Here is a 23061-nt window from a genome sequence, read left to right on the forward strand (position 1 = left end):
GAGCTGTTGTAGAGCTTTATTACTGTTTCTTAACTCTCCATAGAATTGAAATCGGCAACAAGTAATGTGTTCATTGAGTGTTCAAATGAGATCTCTTGTTCTTCCACGTGGAGCAGACACACATCCTCTACCAGACATTTTTGATTTAATCAATTTTATTACAAAAAGTTACAAAACAAGGTAAAAAAAAAGTAAACTAACTATTGTAGCTCTATGAAATAAGCACAAGGAATTCTAACTTAAATACATAAATACAGATGTCCATGCGAACCCCACCATGGGGGCTCTGACAGTAGACTGATGTGAACCTAAAACATGGAAACCAGATACTTCAGAGTGAAATTGGCAGTTTGAACTTCGACTCTCAGGTAATGTGCTAATGGTAGAATGAGGCCCCTGTAACCGTCACCGGTGGTGATGCTATATGCTCTTCTATGTCTCCGTAATACAGCAATGACATGAAATTATGCTGTTAGGAGTGAAGGAAAGGGACACTTAAAAGGGTTGTATGTGTCACTGACATAGCACATGACAGGGTTGTCCATCAGAGCTAGTGTTCGAGTTAGCCTTTGGGCTGGTATAGGAACAGGAATACACAAACACTGAGTAGGCCTATGTTCTGCTAATGTTCATCCTCATCCTCCCATATCGCTGGGCTGGGGCATTCATTCCTATTGTGTTGTGGACTCAGACTTGTGTGGAGATATCTGGTTGGTGAGGGTGACCCAGTCCTGTTGTTTCTAATTCTCTTGGCAGGAACCTTTAGCAACAAAGGACAAATCAATGTTACTATCCATAGTCAACCAAATCACTTCACATCCACTTCAAGCCATTATATTCCCACTTTGTCCTGTCCAACAAGAGGAGTACAATGAAAAAATGTTTGAAACTTTGTCTTTATCCACTCACAGGTTCCGAGGCGTTCCTCGAGGAAGCCGACCTGTTCGCTGAGCGAGTCGATGCGATCCAGCTGCTGGAAGGAGTGGGACAGGAAGCTGGTTTTCTCAGACACGCCCTCGTCCAGCGACATGGGGAACAGACTGGTGAAAGGGGCCAGGACCAACTGGAGCTTCTGGAGAGGTGAAAAGGGAGGGAGAGAGGAGATAGAGAGAGAGGAGATGAGGAAAGAGATGTGTGAGAGGAGATGGGGAGAGAGAAGTTTGGAAGAGGGAGGCAAGAGAGAAGTTTGGAAGAGGGAGGCAAGAGAGAGAGGTTTGGAAGAGGGAGGCAGGAGAAAGAGGAGAGGTTTGGAAGAGGGAGGTAGTAGAGAGAAGGGAAGAGTGAGGGGAGAGGGAGAGGGCAGTGGCAGGGAGAAAAGATGAGGGGGTTTAGTATATGTAGTGTATGTGACTAACAACAACAGAGAGGATGACAGCAATACAATTTATTTTCCTATTGGCAACAAATCCCAACACAATCCGTCTCGCCATCACAGCGGTCGCTGTAATGTGAAAGTACTGCTATATTATACGGATCCTCCCATTTCAGCTGCCTGCATCTCCTCATTCACTTTTACTGTAATCCACCGAGCATTAACGACATGACTTCTAATGAAAAACTAAAAAGACGTTTAAAAGGTCACTATGACAGTCTGGCATTTCAAAGGATGCTGGGTTTTGTGAGTGCGTGTGTTCTCTGTTGGTTAACAAAGTTCATGATTACATCTTGAGTGGTATTTGATAATACACCAGCGTAACAGTCTAACGTGTGTCTGCCTGGCGCTGGCTCAGAGTGGGTGGGAGATGCTAGAGGGGTACTGGTAAGGGTTTAAGGGGGACTTTACAAGGATAGGAAGGGAGAGGGTATGTACGCCTGTTTGTGAGAGAGTGAATGTGTGTGTACACGTTTTCCTACTTTATCAGGACCACAATCTCCTGACAAGTCACCAGAATGTTCTGACAAGTCACCAGAATGTTCTGACAAGGTAGGAAAATAATATATATATGTTTAAATGTCCTGAATTTGTTAAAATGCTATTTTTGGCGTAAAGGTTAGGTTTAGGGTTTGAGGTTAAGGTTAGGTTTAGAGTTTGGGGTTAGGGAAAATAGAATTTTGAATGGAAATACATTTTTACTCCCCAGAAAGTCCTGAAAATTCCCCAAAACAAAGCTGTGTGTGCAGGTGATGGTAGAGAACAGGGGGTGCTGTTGTACCTGCTCCAGCAGCTCTACTCTGTTCTTCAGGCTCTGGACCTCCTCTGTTACGTTCTCAGTCAGCCCATACCCTCCACCTGTAGACAATACACACAATCACACTGTGGATCACCAGTATTTAAGACACCCTCTATCTACACAATGGGGTCGTGTATTGGGAGAAAACTTTTTGAAAACTATGAGGCACTACCTGACCTGCTTCAATAAGAACACAGATTTTTATGTTCTGTTGCAAAATGTTTTGCTACAGTGAACCCTACTGAATATGACCCAGTAGGGTTAGTTTACAAAGCTTTGGGGACAGATCAAATCAAATATTATGCACCGAATACAACAGGTGCGACCTTACAGTGAAATGCTTACTTACAAGCCCTTAACCAACAATGCTTTAAGAAGTTTCAAGAAAAAAGAAGTGTTAGATAAAAAAATAGACAAGTACAAAATTTAAAATAAAAGTTTAAAAAATTAAACAGCAGCAGTAAAATAACAAGCCAGGCTATAGAGGTAATATGTCCATGTAGGTAGAGTTAAAGTGACTATGCATAGATTATAAACAGAGAGTAGCAGCAGCATAAAAGAGGGGTCTGGGTAGCCCTTTGATTAGCTGTTCAGGAGTCTTATGGATTGGGGGTAGAAGCTGTTTAGAAGCCTCTTGGACCTAGACTTGGCGTTCCGGTACCTCTTGCCGTATGGTAGCACAGAGAACAGTCTATGACTAGGGTGAAGCTTGGACTTGTGACATGTCTTTGAGATGGATAATGACTTCAGCATCTTACTCCGATCCTGCTCCAGAGTGATTCATAAGCAGACAGAGGGGGCCTCAGTCTCAGAGCTATGAAACAAATGGGAAGAGAACCACAAGCTGGCTGGGGAATTCAGTGCTAGGGGTGAAGCCGGTAACAAATCCATAACTTAAGACTGCAAAAGGGGCAGAGGATATGAGGAAATGACACACACACACACCATGTAACTGGAAGAGAGGGCACTATGAATAATACACACAGTCCATCATGGCTAAACATGTTGTCCTGTATCAGTTACAAGAAAAGGAGGGGTGAGCTAAGTTGGCCTGAGTCCAACCAGCCACCGAGTGTCCCCCTGTTCACCATGACAGGTCCCCAGAGCTATGGGCTCAGAGCTGGGTACAAACCCCACGTCTCCCCCCGGTCAGTCACGGAGCTAAGGCTGAGAACAACTCAATCTCTCCCAGATGTGGACAAGAGTCGAAAGGGAGGGGGGGTGGGAGGGAGGCGACCCCCAGCAGATGAAGTTGATGAAGCTGGAATGAGAGCGCAAGTTCCGGCCAAGAAGAGAGAGAGACCGAGAAGGAAGAAAAAAGATGGGAGGGATTCAGACGAGTGCTGTTAAGGTCTGAGCAGGGCATTTATTCCCTTGTTTGTCTTGGTGATCTTCATCAACATCATACCTCAGCCTGGATATGAACAGTTCATGGATATAATAGGGCCATTAACCAAGACAATACTGCTGCTGATGTTAATGCTGCAGCAGCCTGCTGACCTTGCACTTTGTTGGCCTGGAGAACAGAACTGTACTGGACCTGCACATATTCCCCCTGCGTCACCTTCACCAAGTACAATCTGTAACATCTGTTTTTTTACTGCTGTTTTTCTCTCTTTGTGTAGTTTAGTGTGTAAGACAATCTAGAGGTAGAGGAAATGATTAGTTTTTCTTTATGTGTGTACTGTATGCTCATCATACTACAGTTTACTTACTGGCTAACAGTCTGAGAGAAATGGGAATTTCTTTGGGTTCCATCCAGCCACTTCTAGACATGGGAGGTTGTTTTAGCCTGTTGCTGAGTTACGCCAAACACAGCACATCTATGGGAGCTGTTTTTTCCCTTTTCTTCAGTGATATGCAGCAGTTTAGAGAATAGCTTGAGTGTGTGAAAGTGTGGGAGAGGAGGATGTTTCACTGCATACTAAAGGAACGTTTTGGAATGGTAAGAAGTTTTCCTATGTTAAAGATGGGGAAGAAAGGTCTACATCAGGGATGGGCAACTGCCCCCCACCTGTGGATAGTTAGAATAGTATAACAACATTTAGCTTAGGGCCCCTGGCCCCAAAAGCCTAGGGCTGGCTTTGACTGCATGTGTGGGTATGGAACGTGACCCACGAGCCACTGCGGCCCCTCATGATGAGTTCAAATTTTTAGCCCCCACCCCCGTCAAAGCTGCCCATCCCTGGTCTTACATCAAACAGCTAGCTGATGTACAAACAGTGGTTATCAGCATGGTTCATCAGGTCATACCATACTGTACATGACCACAAACTGTTGGTTGCTGACCGCAGTTGGTCTATCAATTGTTGTTTATACTGGTTATCAGTGTGGTCCATCTGGTCATAACATACACCACCACACCTTGTTGGTTGTTGACTGCATGCGGTCCACTTTGCAGTGTGCACCAGTCTCAGTGCATTATTACTCACGGTACGAGTAGAGTTTGGCATAGCGCGTACCAAAAGTAATAATGGACCAAGAGCCTGGCTGTGGTCCTGTCTGTCCTCTTCTTCACTCCCATTGGAGGCTTTGCTGAAACACACACACACACACACACACACACACACACACACACACATTTGATTATCATGTCTGCAGATAAAGATAATGGTGGAGGTGTACCTGTATCACTGGAGAGGGGCCTGTGATCGTTTGCTGCTTCTTGACTGGGGTGGGTGGAAGAGGCAGGAGGAGGAAGGTTCTCACAGGAGTGTGTGTCTCCTGCCAGCCTGTAGCCCTCTCTACACACACAGTGGTAGCTGCCTGCCATGTTCACACACTGATGAGAACAAGGCTGCTGCTCACTGCACTCATCCACATCTGACAGAGAGAGGGAGGAGAGACTGGGTGTCACTGATATTGTTAGGGTTAGAATTACGTTAAGGGTTAGGGTTAGGAGCTAGGGTAAGTTTTAGGGTTAAGAACTAGGGTTAGGTTTAAGGTTATAAAGGTAAGAGTACAGGCTTAGCGAAAATAGGATTTTGAATGGGACTGAATTGTACAGCTATCCACAAGGTTAGCTGTACAAGACTGTGTGTACGTGCAACGTACTGTGTGTACGTGCAAGAGCGTGTGTGTGTGTGTGTGTGTGTACCTGTTTGGCAGTGACGACCCATCCATCCCAGAGGACAGGCGCAGTGGTTGGGTCTTAAACATGTTCCTCCGTTCACACAGGACTGGCCACACACCGCTGGAGAGGACAGAGAGAATAATCAAAAATGAACATGCACACATACGGGATGCTAGGAGAGTGTAAACCCCTATTACCTTGGTTACAGTTGTGTGAGTGGAGTCGTCGCCAACCCGGGCAGCATTCTGGGTAAGAGTGTGAGACTGGCACTGCTCTGGCCACCTGACGGTACGCCACCCTGTACACTGTCCTGGAGAAACACACAACAGAAAGTTACAGCTAGGTCAGACAAGGTCTTTACTGCCCACACAGAGCCACTTAAATAGGTTTGAGTGATGATTCTGAGAACCACTGTGTGCGTGCAGAGCTCCTAGAGTTTTCTCCTTGTCAGCAGACATGGACACACAGGTATATTAGGCTGGACCATGGACCAATGGTTACCAAGTGTGTGTGACAAGAGGGGGAGGATGTGGAAAGGATGGCAGGGGGTGAGGTTGACACCAAGCCAGTTCTGGGTTCTGCTGTTACACTGAGATCTGCTGAAATGTTTCCTGGCATTGTCCTCAGAGAGAAAAAGGGAAAGAGAGCAGGAAAGAGAAAAATAGCCTCACAAAAGATCTCACAAATTAATCAATAACATCAGTCTCATGGTGGGAAGAAAAGTTTATAATTATGGTTGTCGGCTGGGAGCAGTCTGCTGCTGCGGAGAGAGAGAGCGAGAGAGAAAGAATGAAAGAGTGCGTAAGCACAGAGGGAGAGGTTGTCCAAGATAAACACAGCAGTGGTCTCTGTGGGCTGGCTGTTCATTTCCCGTAGTTACACAAATTGCTTGATATTTATATTCCACCAAAATATGTACCGCCATGACCCACTTCTGTGTATGAGTATGATATGAAAGAGAGACTTAGAAAGAGAGGGGGGGGGAGAGGGAGTGAGCCAGAGAGAGACAAAGGGGGAGAGAAAGAGGGAAAGCGCGAGAGAGACATGGAGGCGGGGGGTAGAGAGAGAGATGAACAGAGAAAGCGATACAACAGAGAGGACAGTGGTAGCGAGGACAGTGGCAGGTCTTCACCTGGAGGGATAAGACTCCTCTGTCAAAACATATCAGGAGCTCTCTACCTTCTTTAGAGTATAGCCCTGCTAACAAATAAACATTGTAAAATAATGTATAAATTCCCCTTAACATCTTCTGTGTCAGAGATGAATGTATTGCCTGATGTTGGCTGAGGTCAGCAGGTATAGACAATGTTAAATATGTGGTCCTCTGTAGCTCAGTTGGTAGATGATGGCGGGTTTGATTCCCATACATACACAAAAAAAACAAAGTCGCATGACTAAGTCTGCTAGCGATAGCAATATTGACAGTGATAGCAATATTGACAGTGATAGCAATAGAGATATTGAGAGCGATAGAGATATTGACAGTGATAGAGACATTGACAGTGATAGAGACATTGACAGTGATAGCGATATTGGTAGTGATATTGACAGTGCTAGAGATAATGACAGCGATACTGACAGTGATAGCGATAGAGATATTGAAAGCTATATCAATATTGACAGTGAAAGAAACATTGACAGTTATAGCGATAGAGATATTGACAGAGATAGAGATATTTACAGTGATCGCGATATTGACAGTGATAGAAAGATATTGGTAGTGATATTGACAGTGATAGAGATATTGAAAGCTATATCAATATTGACAGTGATAGAAACATTGACAGTTATAGCGATATTGACAGAGATGAAGATATTTACAGTGATCGCGATATTGACAGTGATAGCGATATCGATAGAGATATTGACAGTGATATCGATAGAAATATTGACAGTGATAGCGATAGAAATATTGACTGCGATAGCGATATTGACTGCAAAAGCGATATTGACAGTGACAGAGACAATGATAGTGATATTGATAACGATAGAGACAGTGATAGCGATAGAGATATTGACAGTGATAGCGATATTGACAGCAATATCGACAGTGATATCGATAGAGATATTGACAGCGATAGAGATATTGACTGCGATAGCGATATTGACTGCGATAGCGATATTGACTGCGATAGCGATATTGACTGCGATAGCGATATTGACAGTGATCGCGATATTGACAGTGATAGAGAGATATTAGTAGAGATATTGATAACGATAGAGATATTGACAGCGATAGAAATATTGACATTTATATCGATATTGACTGCGATAGCGATATTGACTGCGATAGCGATATTGACTGCGATAGCGATATTGACTGCGATAGCGATATTGACAGTGATAGAGAGATATTAGTAGAGATATTGACAGCGATAGAAATATTGACAGCGATAGAGATATTGACAGCGATAGAGATATTGACAGCGATAGAAATATTGACAGCGATAGAGATATTGACAGCGATAGAAATATTGACAGCGATAGAAATATTGACAGCGATAGAAATATTGACAGCGATAGAAATATTGACAGCGATAGAGATATTGACAGTGATAGCAACAGTAGTGGTCATGAGAGTCATGGCTGTGTCACTTACTTGTAGGTGCTACAGAGGCGGTGCCCCTGACATAGGGTGATGTAAGGTTTGTGAACGGGCTGGACGAACGACTCGGTCATCGTGATGACACTGCTGTGATGAATATCTCTGCCACACACCCTCCTCCTGCAACACACACATAGGAACACACAGGTGAGATCACTCACACAGGTAGAGACTAGTGAGGTATTCTTTGGAACATATGAGAATTGTGGGTCTGATTCCTGGGACCACCCATATGTAAAAAAGTAATGCATGCTTGACTGTTAAAAGCATCTGCTAAATGGCATATATTATATTAAATTAGGACTGTCTCTGCTGTCATCAGTCTGTCACTGTGTTAGGTTTAACAGCTAGCTACACTCCAAGTCATGAAATTCAACATAATCACAATTCTTTATCGTCAAATTAACAATTTGCTTAATGTTGGAAGTGAAATTACTGACAGGAATCGTAATGGTTTAAAATGTGAAATTACACCACTTACTGTTGATTACCTCTGAAGCATTCACATATAGAATGTGCCGTGTCAGGGGACAGTTTGAGACTGGGTTTAAAACCTGCTGTGGTGGTCTCTCTTAACCAGTCTGAGAACTAATCAGTCCGTCAAGCATTTTAACCCTCAGTTGATGACGTGACCTCGAGGTCTCTGTGTCAGTGGCAGTTAACTGACATGTAATTGATGCTGACTGGCCAATGTTATCGCCACTGAACCTGTCTTGAGGTGAGAGTCACCTCTAACCTTTCATCACCCTTTGATCTTTTGTAAGGGTTGTAGTTTGTTTTCTTCTCTGGCCAAATCAACTGAGATCTCAAAGAACCTGCATCTCCATAGAGTTGACATCGGTCTAATACAACATGTCACCGTCGTAAATGTTTAACTGTTATCTGGACTATCAGTATACATTTACTCAGGGTGAGAATGCCAAGTGAAGCAAATAACCATTCTAAATATATAGCCCACAATTAACTCTATAAATGATTGGTGTGTAACTGAAGCTAGAGGCCTATGTAACCGAGCTATCCCAGGGACCAATAATGGGTGACGACCAATAACAAACACAAGAAATGGAATGAGGGAGCTGTTACCCGTGGTGACCGTGGAACTGTGGAGTGGCCGTCACATAGAGGATGAAGAGCGAGGAGGAGAGGAGGAGTGTTTGGTACATGTCTCCCTATTCTTTCTCACTTTCACTCGCTCTTTCCCTCTCTCTCTCTCTCTCTCTGTCCAATGGGAGAAGAAAGGAGGATGAGGGGAAGGGGAGAAGGGCTGTGGCTGTGTCTCTCTCTCTGATGTTAGAGCCTTGTTTTAGACTTCTAGGAGGAGGATGCCAACTACCTGTAGGTACACAGAGAGGGACAAACACAGAAGTTTGGGTTCAGGAAGTGAAGAGTAACTTCTGTTCACTCTTTTTCATGCATTTCCACTTGACGTTTCCACTCCACTTGTGATGCAGACAATCCGGGTTTGAATCCCAGTCAGTCATATCAACATCTAACCTTTTAGAGAAACCATGATAGAAAGAAGTTCACTGAGTTCTCACATCAGAGAGAGTTCTAGCTTACTTCTCCACTCTCATAGCTGATGTGGAAGGCTTAAGTGTTACCCCCATTTATAAACACTCAAACAGAATCCATCTCCAAACAACACTCAAAATATCAGTTCCCACACCATTCCAGAAAACATACTTACTGCTTGACTTGAACCTCAAATCAAGTTCTGGAGTGATAGTGTAACATAAAGAGCAATGGGTTATGTAATACTTTAAGTTAAAACAGATGATGTACATACTGTTTTAATTAGAGGTCGACCGATTAATCTTGCCTAGTAAAATAAAGGTAAAATAAAAATTAAATTTAAAAAAAAAATTGGAATGGTCGATTAATTAGGGCCGATTTCAAGTTATCACAATTGGAAATCGGTATTTTTGGGCGCCGATTTTTTTGTCAATTTTTATTTCATTTGTATACCTTTATTTAACTAGGCAAGTCAGTTAAGAACACATTCTTATTTTCAATGATGACCTAGGAACGGTGGGTTAACTGCTTTGTTCAGGGGCAGAACGACAGATTTTCACCTTGTCAGCTCAGGGGATCCAATCTTGCAACCGTACAGTTAACTAGTCCAACGCAATAACAACCTGCCTCTCTCTCGTTGCACTCCACAAGGAGTCTGCCTGTTACGCGAATGCAGTAAGCCAAGGTAAGTTGCTAGCTAGCATTAAACTTATCTTGTAAAAAACAATCAATCATAATCACTAGTAAACACATGGTTGATGATATTACTAGATATTATCTAGCGTGTCCTGCGTTACATATAATCTGACTGAGTATACAAGTATCTGACTGAGCGGTGGTAGGCAGAAGCAGGCTCGTAAACATTCATTCAAACAGCACTTTCGTGCATTTTGCCAGCAGCTCTTCGTTGTGCATCAAGCATTGCGCTGTTTATGACTTAAAATCTATCAACTCCCGAGATGAGGCTGGTGAAACCGAAGTGAAATTGCTAGCTAATTAGCGTGCGCTAATACTAAAGTGCCTATAAGAACATCCAATAGTCAAAGGTTAATGAAATTCAAATGGTATAGAGGGAAATAGTCCTATAATTCCTATAATAACTACAACCTAAAACTTCTTACCTGGGAATATTGAAGACTCATGTTAAAAGGAACCACCAGCTTTCATAGGTTCTCATGTTCTGAGCAAGGAATTGAAACGTTAGCTTTCTTACATAGCACATATTGCACTTTTACTTTCTTCTCCAACATTGTTTTTGCATTATTTAAACCAAATTGAACATGTTTCATTATTTACTTGAGGCTAAATTGATTTTATTGATGTATTATATTAAGTTAAAATAAGTGTTCATTCAGTATTGTTGTAATTGTCATTATTACAAAAACAAAAAAAACAAAAATTGGCCGATTAATCGGTATCGGCTTTTTTGGTCCTCCAATAATCGGTATCGGCGTTGAAAAATCATTATCGGTCAACCTCTAGTTTTAATACAATGATGAGGTTGAATCTGCAGTGGAGAGTGTAGCTCTGTTACTAAAATAAGGCCAGGATTCAATCCGGAAGATCCACGTTGTTGCGCAGTTTACATTTCTGATCGAGCCAACATCTGCAGCGTTTAATTTGAATGCCATCTCTGCGACTGCGGTAACATCACCTTTAAATGGTGCATAGCCAAAAAGGGATGATCGGATTGAATCCTGGAACTAAAATGTTGTAATGGAATGGGGTAGAGGTGGACACACACAGAAAGAGAGAATTAAAGTCAGAGACTCAGTACGACTCGCTCTGTATAATAAGAAATGTGCCAGTGATTAACATACCAGCACTGACATTAATTTCACTTCACAGCAAATGACTCAACATTTACACTAGAGTTGAATGGCGGGAACCCGGTTCCCGAGATTTACTGCCCAAAACCACTTCCTTTTCCCGGGATAAATAACGATGACAAACCAGCAAATTATAATAAATGATTTATATGAACAGCATGGCGTGAAAAGTGAACTGTTAAATTATACAGTGCCTTCGGAAAGTATTCATCAACGCTCAGGGTGGGGATAGACAGCCCATCTCAGTATGGAGCATAGTTCACAATGCATGTAGACCTATCATCTCATCATCGCTCTTCAAAAGGCTCCTTAGCTCTTGGAGTCACATGCAGGAAAAGCTAGACTAGAATACCTTGCTGGACATCATTTTTTATACCAATAGACTATTCGACGAGGGACGGAAGCTCTTGTTTGCTGAATGTTAAATACAGCAGCCAATAGAACAACTCATGGGTAGTTTGAAAGAAGAGTGAACACGCGATGGTGGTAGGCTATAGCAGTTATTTATTCAGACCCATAACCATTCAATGTTCGTGAAGAGAAGTGAAAGCCTTCTGCATCTAATTCTAGTCCTATATTATTCAAGGATGTCATTAGAATGATGGAGATAAGGACAACAAAAGTTATTTAATTTAACTGTTGAAAGCAAGGAAGGAATTAAGCGACAACAGAGAGAGAAAGAGGAAGCAGGCTAATAACATTAGGTATGTATGCGTCAGCCTACTAATTATACAAATAGGCCTTATTATGTTTCAAAACTAAAATCCATTTTGCTAGCCGATACTTGTAACTTTTTAGGCCGCATGTGCTACAACAGAATCGCATGTTCTCTCCCTGCTTTATCAAGGATGGAACAATGTGTGTAATTCCAGTCATATAATCCAGTAAAATACAGTACTTATTATTTATTGATTTATTTGCACCGCACAGTAATATAGTTACAGGTCTGTGAGAGCCAGAAATCTTGCTTGTTTGTAGGTGACCAAATACTTATTTTCCACCATAATTTACAAATAAATTCATTAAAAATCCTACAATGTGATTTTCTGGATTTTTTTCTTCTCATTTTATCAGTCATAGTTGAAGTGTACCTATGATGAAAATTACAGGCCTCTCTCATCTTTTTAAGTGGGAGAACTTACACAATTGGTGGCTGACTAAATACTTTATTGCCCCACTGTAGCTAGCTACATCTATAGGCTTTTATGTTTTTCTGTCATGTGTAATGTGCAGTAGCAACTATCATATATGTATTGGATAACAGCACAATCATTTGGGCTTTTTTGGGTCTTCGATCAAAGCTCTAATCAAATCCAGACATAGGTTTATTTATATGCTTTATCATGCTTTTAAATGACCTTTCCGGTTTTGGCGAGAAATAGCGGGTTACCCAGGAGAAAAGTGATTTATTCTCGGGATGAAACATTTGTAAAAATACCGGGAAAATATTTAACCCTAATTCACACAGGTCATATTTTCACTGTATTCATAATATATAGCTATATACTTTCTCTTTCGTTTGTTACGTGACTCCAGTTTCCCTACCACAGCTCTTTGTATGAACGGCAGAGCTCTTCATCTTGAAAAGCTTAACGTAATCAACCCATTTATTTATATAACGATTCCCCGATTTTATGAGTTGTTTAAAATAGATTTGATTGTGCTTCCCTGGTGGGTGATTTTAAACATGGTTGTCATAAAAGTGAATGAGTTCAGACAACAGGTAGCAGCAGTAAGGGGGTGCAGTAACCAGATTTAGCACGTTGGTGGTTACTGTACCCCCTCCGCTCAGAACACTGTTTGCCACTGACTGTAAAGATGATTTGAGCCATGTTTGTGCTTCATGCTGAGTGTCTGAGCTAGATTGTTTGTCGGGTGCTCAGGGCGGTAGGTTGTGTGTGTGTGTGTGTGTGTGTGGGTATAAACATTGACCATGCTCTCTCTGCTGGGTTAATGTTCCCTGCTAACCAACATCCTGTGGACTCCTCCGACACTGCACCCCTACGGTCCCTGGATGATGACCTGTCATTAGAGGGCTGTTAACCCATCACTCCCCACCACAGCCAGGCCCCAGGGAGAAAGGTGGCATCATGCGGTGTTCCCCAAATGCCACCCTATTTCCTATATAGTGCATTACTTTTGACCAGGGCAGATAGTACACTACTATTGACCAGAACCCTATGTAGAGAATAGGGTGCCATTTGGGACAGCCATGGAGCCAACAGGGCAGTCTGGATGATGAGGCCCTAAGAGACCGTATAGCTGGTTAAGTGGTTTTATCTGAACCCCTGATCCACCCTAAAACCCTGGACATTATTATAGCTCTGTTATATTGTCTATTGACCCACAGACACACAGATACCAAGGCGACACACACACACATGCATACACATGACGCGCATGTACATACACACACAGAGACAGATCCTGTGTGAGGCCAGGGTGGACTGGCCCATCTCTCAGAACATGAAGTTAAGAGAGGTCTACCTCCAGCTCTGTCCCATAATCTCTTCCTAGCTCCCGTTCCACTCTGTTAGATTGATGGAGAACTATAGCAGGAGTTTGGTTAACCTTCAGAAGAGCTGGGGGTACTCTGGCTCTGAATTTTGATTTAGCCTCCAAGATGGCACTACAGTTAACCTGGGATACATCCCAAATGGCACCCTATTCCCTACATAATGCACTACTTTTTTACCAGGGCTCATAGGACTCAGGTCAAATGTAGTGCACTATATAGGAAATAGGGTGCCATTTGGGATGCAGAAGCAGACCTGGAGTTGATCCTATATAGGCCAGGGCCTTGGTTCTTGTTGTAGCCAATAGCATAACACTAATGTTACCCTGGGTGTTTGCTCTTAGCCTTGGGCTAGCGGCTAGCCTGATAGGGAACAAAGAGTTAGTCTGCGTTGTAAATGTCACCATACTTTAGTTTTGACCAGAGCCCCATGAGCCCTGGTCAAAAGAATGCACTATATAGGTAACAGGGTGCCATTTTGGAGATAGACAGAGTTAGGCTGGAGGTGCCGCTAAGCCCTGGCTGACAGCGTGCATGTCTCTCAGATCCTCTATTGGCTCTACGCCCAGAGAGCAAACACGCAAACCTTACACAGCTTGGGTTCATTCACAAATCGCCACAGCAATAGTACAGTACAGCATAGCTCCAGTCTGCTCTTATCTTTAGAGTAGATCAAGTGCAAATTTTAAGTATCAAAAAAGACCTTAAGGTGTGCAGCTATCACAGCCTTGCTTCCTGACAAAGTGCCTGGTGTGGTTTGAGAACATCATAGCCAGCAGCTGTGTTGCCGATGATTAGATTGTAGTTAAATGTAAGGTTGTGAGACTGGCTACTGCTGCCAATAGTCGGAGTCATACTCCCACAGGGAATATATAGTACATGTAACAACCTCTGGCTGAGATATAGGTGGATGATATCAACACGTAATTGAACCTACAACCTTGTTGGTTACATACAATCTATTTCTACAGACATGATCCTCTCTAATAGAAACATATTAAGCCAAGCAGCCAATGCCTGGGTTCACTCTCCCTGCACAACAGACACAACATGACACTCACCTCCACAGGTGATAAAGCACCATATAGGAAAGACTTTTAGGCAATAAAGACCCATAAAAACATTTTTCCCTTTACCCCATACTCCAATATCTCAGTGCCCCCCTTCCACCGCCCTTCTCTTTGCTGTGTCCCAGGTGAGCCCACCTAGGCAGAGGTCCATGCTGACCGACAGACAGACAGACGATGATAGTGGCTGGGGGCTGTCTATCTGTCTAAGTGTAAGTCTGAGGAGTGAGGCTCTGTGAATCCCTGTATGGAGGATATCTCCCTAATGGCTTCAGACAGTGGGATCAGCTGACAACACAACATGCCTGTTGGGGGGTTACCAAGGTCGGGCCCAAGGAGGCGTTATGGACGGTGGGTTGGGTGGGGGAAGAGACTAGCACATCTGTGTCTGAGGGTTCCTCCCCTGTGGAAAGAGAGAGGGGATGGTAGGGGAAGGCAGGTAGCCTAACGTTTAGAGCAGGGGTGGGCAGTTCCAGTCCTTGAGGGCCTGATTGGTGTCACAGTTTTTCCCCAGCCCCAGCTAACACACCTGACTCCAATAATCACCTAATCATGATCCTCAGTTTAGAATGCAATTTGATTAATCAGCTGTGTTTGCTAGGGATTGAGAAAAAGTGTGACACCAATCAGGCCCTCAAGGACTGGAGTTGCCCACCCCTAGTTTAGAGCATTGGGCCAGTAACTGAAAGGTTGATAGTTCGAATCCCCGAGCCGACATGGTGAAAAATCTGTCCATGTGCCCTTGAGCAAGGCTCTAAACCCTAATTGCTCCAGGGTTGCTGTTGATATTAGCAGACCCTGGCCATGACCCCACTCCCGTTTCGGAGTTGGGATATGTAAAAAACACCAGGGTTGTGGGTTCAATTCTCAGGACCAGTACAGGGGAAAATAAATGAAAAATGTATGCACTCACTACTGTAAGTTGCTCTGGATAAGAGTGTCTGCTAAATTACTCAAATATAAAAATGGGAAGAGTGGGCAGGATAAGGGTAGGTCAAAAGTCACTGCCGTTTCCATGTTCAGATAAAGTGTATGGGTTGTAAGATGAAGAGCACACACCTCTGTCTTCCTGAATGGATTACCTAAGAGAATTATGTCATACCCCTGGGGATCTGTGAGAGTGCATGAGGAGGGGATTTGACACTGGCAGAATCATAAACCAATGCCATTGACTGAGACATGCTGTGTATCTTCCCTGACTGCATGGAGCCCTAAAACACACACAGTTCACACTGAGTTCATCTTCAGTTCACACGTAGCACGATCTAACCACAACTCTCCCCAGCCGAGAACACAGTACTCAAATCAGACCTGGCCACACAAAACAAAACTGAACAGCTTCACCTGGACCGATAAATGGGTTAATTGCTCAAATCCTCTGAACTCCAACCTGGACTCAGAGTATTTTGTATTATTCTGTACGTAAATTCATGCCTCTCCATTTAATGTGATATATTATGTTTCATGTGGTCTGTATTAATTTGTGGCTGTTCATCGGCCATTTCATATGAAATGTTCCGAATTACAATTTGTATTATATGTTACGAATTTGCAAAACGTTTGATATGCTACGAATCTAGCTAGGTGGCTAACATTAGCTAGTTGGCTAATGTAATCTAGGCTAGGGGTTAGAAGGTTAAGGTTAGGGGAAGGGTTATCTAAAAAGTGTTAAGGAAATGGTTAGCTAAAAAGGTTAAGGTTAGGGGAAAGCTAAAAAGGGTTAAAGTTAGGGTTAGGGGAAGTGCAGTGTTGTAAAGTACTCCAGAAAAATACTTTAAATTATTACTTAAGTCATTTTTTGGTGTATCTGTACTATACTATTTACATTTTTAACAACTTTTACTTCATTACATTCCTGAAGAAAAGAATGTACTTTTTACTCCATACATTTACCCTGACACCCAAAAGTACTAGTTTGATTTGGAATGCTTGACAGGACAGGAAAATGGTGCAATTCACATACTTATCAAGAGAACATCCCTACTGCCTATGATTTTGCAGACTCATTGGAGTGTGCCCCTGACTATCCAAAATTAAAAATGTAAAAAATCGTGCCATCTGGTTTGCCTAATACAAGGAATTTGAAATGATTTATACTTTTACTTTTGATACTTAAGTATATGTAAAATCAAATACTTTTAGACTTCTACTCAAGTAGTATTTTTCTGGGTGACTTTCACTTTTACTTGAGTCATTGTCTGTTAAGGTATCTTTACTTGTACTCAAGTATGACAATTAGGTACTTTTTCCACCACTGGGTGGTTAGCTAACATGCTAAGTAGAGAGAAAGGTGCTAATTAGCAAAAATGCTAAAGTTGTCCGTGATGAGACTCGAACTCACAATCTCTTGGTGGTTAGACATATGCGTTATACGCCCACCCATCCACCCTGACCAACCACCCTAATTTCGTTTTTGCCTTAAGTAACCATCTGTCTTATGTAACCTTACAAAAATCTAACATATTTTACTAATTTGAGTGTCTAGGATTTACGTTTACTATGTTACATCTAGTCTATGAGACGAGGCTGTGAACTCAGGTAAATATTGATCTAGTTGAGATCTTAAAATATTGTTATTGATGCTAATGAGCTTGGTATTCAAAGTAAACAACAGCTATACCAACACTCAATGGATGGAACATGCCCATTGCCCTGGTCTAGTCTAGTCCAAGGTTTCCCAAAGTCGGTCCTGGGGCCTACCCTGGGTGCACGTTTTGTTTTTTGCCCGAGTAAAGTTGGTTACTTGAATCAGCTGTTAAGTGCTAGGGCAACACTGGTCTAGTCAATGCATCATTATAGAATTAAGCAGTTGGCACATGCGACACATTTCTTACAGTGGCCAACAGACGGCAGTGTTTTACAATACTTTCATCATTAGATCACACACCGCAAACTTGCCTCTGAGCCAGAGATGCTCTTGCTCTTCTTTCTATCTCACTTTCGCATACACATACGCACGCATAGACACGTATACCCACTTATTCTCAGTAGCCTACAACATAATGCAAAAGTTACCGATATTAATAATAGTCAAAGTATAACAAGCTTAGCCTATAGAAATGATATCATTGATATGGTCATATCAAAAGTAAAAGTGAGCGGATCGTACGCATTGGCTATATAATTCATGTGCGTAATGGGCTGAAATGGAATGAAAACGTGCAACTTACAAGTCTGATATAGTAATTCCAATGTGCTCCTTGTAATTTAGTGAAATTAAGTGATACTCGTTTTCGCTTTTAAACTTACAACTGTTCCATGTGCAGCTAAGTAGCAACGCACTGTTCCCTTGTCCAGAATGTGAAAGGTCTAGCAAAACGGAAAACCTCGGTCAAATCCACTCGCTATGCTAGTTAGTAGCCTAGTGAGCGTTTCCCTTCGAGTCGTCTTGTGTTATAGCCTTGTAGTAATATCTCTCTGCCAGTCCAGATGCAGGTTCCGTCTCCGTGAGTAGCCTACAAACCTACTAACTGTCAAAGTGCGCATTGGGGGTACCCGCGGCAGCACCCCCACCGGCTCGAGCCAGCTGGGTATCGCGCAACCGCGACGGGTCGAGGGGGACTCCCCGCGTTGCTTTACTACAAAGAGATTTCACTTGAATTTATTTGTAGGCTATTTATTACAAGCGCTATCGTGGCCAAGAGCGAATGAACCTTGCATTGGAGAAGGATAATATGGTTTGGGCGTCTTTTGAAAATACTGGGCTACTGTAGCCTGTAATAGGTCCTAAAAATAGCATCATCCACATTCATATTTTGTTGTCCATTTCTAGCAGAGCTATTGATAGCCTAGGCCTACCAGGGAAAATGACAACCAACTGGGCAGAGACCTCAATTCAACGTCTAATTCAGGTTGGTTCAACATAATGTTATTAAACAGCAGGGAGCAGGTCTCGATTCCTCGACCTTCTAGCCCGAGGTCCGGGGCGCTATCGACTGTGCCGCAAAAGCATATACGTGCGGCAGAGTCGATTTCCGCGCTTATAAACCCAGGGTCGTTACAATAATTTCATTAGGTTGAATCACGTTGATTCAAGCAGTGCCTTGTGGGAATTTTCTCATCAAATGTGATACATTTTGTTGAAATATGCCACCTTTCTAAATAGATTGTTAAATGTAGGCTAATTGTTGTTGTAGCATACCACATTCTCAGACGTTAATAAATATATATTTTTGCAATGAGTTGACTAGCACAATTCTTGGGAGCGCATTCAGTTAATACCATGAAGGCCAATCGTATCCCGATGTCTCAAGCTACTTTCTCAAGTATAGGCTACATCCCCTCCAACCCCGCCATTGTGCCACACCCACGACGAAAAGGTCATTTCCATTTAGACAGGTCCATAAATGCTCATAGCATATCATAAAGCTATTCCGTTTCGCGCCCTTGGTCGGCTGTGGCTTGATCGAAACGGGTCCCAATGACGTGACAATGATTTGTCACATTTGAGTTGTAAGTAAGGTTAGGCTATGCATGTCTAATGTAAAAATGTGTGTCCTTTTTAATACTGGCAGTAGGCCTAGAAGAGGGCTCAATAGCCACCGTTGTTTCGTCAACACAATTAAAACATCTTACATAAGTATAGTAAATACGTTTTTTTTTCTCCAAAAGTTAACAAAATTATGAGTTAAGATAAACGAAAAAAACTCTTCTTACCCCCTCAGTATGAGGTCATGTGGTGGTGCGTCTCGCGCACGCAGAGCCGATGCTGCCATGGGAACAAACTCCGACCACTTGACAGCCAGTTTAGTGGACTCTTCCATCGTTGCAATTTATTTTTAGCTCGTCCCTACGGTTTTTTTCTTAGAATTAAACCTCAACGCTTAATGTTTAGATGCTCCCCGTGAACCGAATGAAGAGAAATGAAATGCCTTTGGGCGTTTTTCAGTTGCTTTTTATCCAGAGCTTCCTGTGGAACGCAGGAATTGGATGGACAATCCCAAACCGGAATTCCTGTGAGTGTTTCACGCTGATTAAACCGTTCTACTGCACAAACACTCCATCCTGCTTGAACCTTTGTCAATTACCTTTTAAAGCATTCTCTGCCCCCATTAGGCCTATAGTCTACGGTCAGAGTTTGAAGGGGACAAGAAAAAGCGTCTTGCTCTGAATATTGTCAGAGATGGGGTTAATTCGAATTAAAGGCAGTCACTTAGGAAGTGATTGACATAAAAAAAAACATTGAAAAACGAAAAGCTTCGACTTTTCAGTTTATTGAGAAGTCATTGGCATTTCAGTACTTCCTGAATTGACTGCCTTCAATTTGAATTGATCCCAACCCTGGACTGTACTGTAGGCCTTCAGATTTTAACCCACAAAAGATTTCATTACATTGCATCGTTACAGCGTAGGCTTAATCAGCATACATTATTACTGTAAATAGAGACCCTTCCTGTTTAGGGTTGCATATCAAATCAAATGTATTTATATATCCCTTCTTACATCAGCTGATATCTCAAAGTGCTGTACAGAAACCCAGCCTAAAACCCCCCAAAGCAAGCAATGCAGGTGTAGAAGCACGGTGGCTAGGGAAAACTCCCTAGAAAAAGGCCAAAACATAGGAAGAAACCTAGAGAGGAACCAGGCTATGAGGGGTGGCCAGTCCTCTTCTGGCTGTGCCGGGTGGAGATTATAATTATATTATATGTTCAAATGTTCATAAATGACCAGCATGGTCAAATAATAACCACAGTAGTTGTCGAGGGTGCAGCAAGTCAGCACCTCAGGAGTAAATGTCAGTTGGCTTTTCATCCCTCCATCAGTTTCCAGACTGTCCGCAATAGGCTGAGAGAGGCTGGACTGAGGGCTAGTAGGCCTGTTGTAAGGCAAGTCCTCACCAGACATCACCGGCAACAACGTCGCCGATGGGCACAAACCCACCGTCGCTGGACCAGACAGGACCGGCAAAAAGTGCTCTTCACTGACGAGTCGCGGTTTTGTCTCGCCAAGGGTGATGGTCGGATTCGCGTTTATTGTTGAAGGAATGAGCGTTACACCGAGGCCTGTACTCTGGTGCGGGATCGATTTGGAGGCGGACTGAGCTTGTTGTCATTGCAGGCAATCTCAACGCTGTGCGTTACAGGGAAGACATCCTCCTCCCTCGTGGTACCCTTCCTGCAGGCTCATCCTGACATGACCCTCCAGCATGACAATGCCACCAGTCATACTGCTGGTTCTGTGTGTGATTTGTCAGTGTTCTGCCATGGCCAGCGAAGAGCCCGGATCTCAATCCCATTGATCCTGTCTGGGACCTGGGACCTGTTGGATCAGAGGGTGAGGGCTAGGGCCATTTCCCACAGAAATGTCTGGGAAGTTGCAGGTGCCTTGGTGGAAGAGTGGGGTAACATCTCACAGCAAGAACTGGCAAATTTGGTGCAGTCCATGAGGAGGAGATGCACTGCAGTACTTAATGCAGCTAGTGGCCACACCAGATACAGACTGCCCCCCCCTGTTGTTCAGGGACACATTATTCAATTTCTGTTAGTCACATGTCTGTGGAACTTGTTCAGTTTATGTCTCAGTTGTTGAGTCTTGTTATGTTCATACAAATATTTACTCATGTTAAGTTTGCTGAAAATAAACACAGTTGACAGTGAGATGAAGTTTCTTTTTTTGCTGAGTCTATAAAGCATGCTCCACTCTCAAGTTGAAGTTGAACTTGTTGACTGATGCCAAGGGGGTGGCTGCTAAGAAGAAGGGAGCAGCTGCAGACCAGCAGACTGCAGCCAAGGCAGCACTGCGAGTAGTATTGGTTGGTACTGTATGTGTCTTTGGGTTCCTCTCCATGTGTAGGCTATTGTACTTGCCGGTGTGTTGCAGTCTTTCATATTTGTAGTAGTTTGTTGCAATGCTTGGCTTAGTTTATCATTTGTGTCAACTTTGAGTTCAATCTAAGCCACAGATTGTTAACTTCCTGCACTTTGAGAGCAAGCAGTATATAAATGCAGTGTATTCACACTGTTTTGCAACAAAGTTCTACAATAGCCTCAACAGCACTCTCAGGGGTAGCTAGCTTCTGTCCTCTGGGTACATTGACTTAAATTTAAAACCTAGGAGGCTCATGGTTCTCACCCCCTCACACAGTAATTATGACAACTTCCGGAGGACGTCCTCCAACCTATCAGAGCTCTTGCAGCATGAACTGACATGTTCTCCACCCAATCAAAGTATCAGATAAGTAATCTAGTACTGAAAGCATAAATTACAGCTAGCTAGCACTGTAGTGCATAAAATATGGTGAGTAGTTGACTCCAAGAGAGAGAAAGACAATAGCTGAACAATTTTGTACAAATTAATTTCTTCAAAAATTAAGGAGAATTAGCAGCAGCACCAGCAGAAAGAGCTAGATATATTTGGTTGTATTTTTTTTCCCACTTTTCATTTAGCTAGCTAATTAGGTCTCCTCAGTGTATTGCTATTTATGTTAGCTAGCTAGCTAAGGCTATCCAACACGGGCACTCCTCCAAGTCAAGGTAAGCTTTCGGTTGTATTAATTTATTGCAACTGGGGCCCGCCGGTATAACTGATAAGCTGCTTGCTGTACACTGTATTGCTTGATTGTGGCAGGTTTACTAACACGTTAGTTCTAGTAGCTATGTTGACTATGACGTTAGCTAATATGGTGACAACGATGTAAGCAGTGTGTAGCGGATATGGTACGAAGGTTTGGCTTGGAAAGGTCCACAAGCGAAGGGAAAAGGTGAGAGGAGGAGAGTGCGTAAATGTGAGAGAATTATACAACGAGCAAAGTTATAATGCTGTTTGTATGTGGCTACTATGAAAGTGAACTGTGTGTATTCAATCCGCCGATTCTCTTGGAATAGTTTCTTAAACGGAAGCAAATGGAACAAAACGGGGATCAACCTACCCGAATTTGTCCAATAGAAACTCTCGTTTGCAACTGTTTGGATGAATGATTTCACCCTAAATCAGCTAGATGCAGGTAAAAGTGTGCAAGGCGGTATTGGATGTGTCACTGTCTGTCACCTTGATTACTACAATTTGTCTCTCGACCTGTGCACCTACATTATAAACTTTTAATTTGTGGCTAGGTTGTAGCAACTATATGATGGGTTTAGGGAAAATTTGAGTGTCATGTAGTAGCCTAAACCTATCAATGCTACATTGAGCTTGGTGAATGGAATTTGAATGACAGTCATCCAATATGTTGTAATAAAAGTAAGGCCATGCTCATAACCTTAAACGGCACCGACTGCCACTGCTCTCTATGGACGGGACTGTAAAACCCATGTATTAAAATTACTCTATCTACAGTCCCTTCAGAAAGTA

At 42.8% G+C, this 23061-nt stretch overlaps 1 protein-coding gene across 2 annotated transcripts; it reads right to left on the reverse strand.

The window, feature by feature from the left end:
* Nucleotide 1: 1 nt before the first annotated feature.
* egfl7 (EGF-like-domain, multiple 7) lies at nucleotides 2-19648 on the reverse strand. 2 transcript variants are annotated; one of them, XM_042302502.1, is made up of 9 exons: nucleotides 17943-18402; nucleotides 8933-9182; nucleotides 7844-7969; nucleotides 5442-5554; nucleotides 5269-5364; nucleotides 4797-4994; nucleotides 2154-2230; nucleotides 910-1072; nucleotides 2-760 (listed from the first exon to the last, which is right to left on the reverse strand). In XM_042302502.1, exons 2-9 carry the CDS (start codon nucleotides 9010-9012, stop codon nucleotides 741-743), a joined length of 873 nt encoding a protein of 290 aa, XP_042158436.1. In that variant the 5' UTR covers nucleotides 9013-9182; nucleotides 17943-18402; the 3' UTR covers nucleotides 2-740. The 2 variants fall into 2 exon arrangements, with proteins under 2 accessions (XP_042158436.1, XP_024237664.1); XM_024381896.2 differs by lacking the exons at nucleotides 8933-9182; nucleotides 17943-18402 and adding an exon at nucleotides 19429-19648.
* Between the last annotated feature and the right edge of the window lie 3413 nt (nucleotides 19649-23061).

The sequence above is a fragment of the Oncorhynchus tshawytscha genome, linkage group LG20, assembly GCF_018296145.1.
Source record: "Oncorhynchus tshawytscha isolate Ot180627B linkage group LG20, Otsh_v2.0, whole genome shotgun sequence".
Classification (NCBI taxonomy): Eukaryota; Metazoa; Chordata; class Actinopteri; order Salmoniformes; family Salmonidae; genus Oncorhynchus; species Oncorhynchus tshawytscha.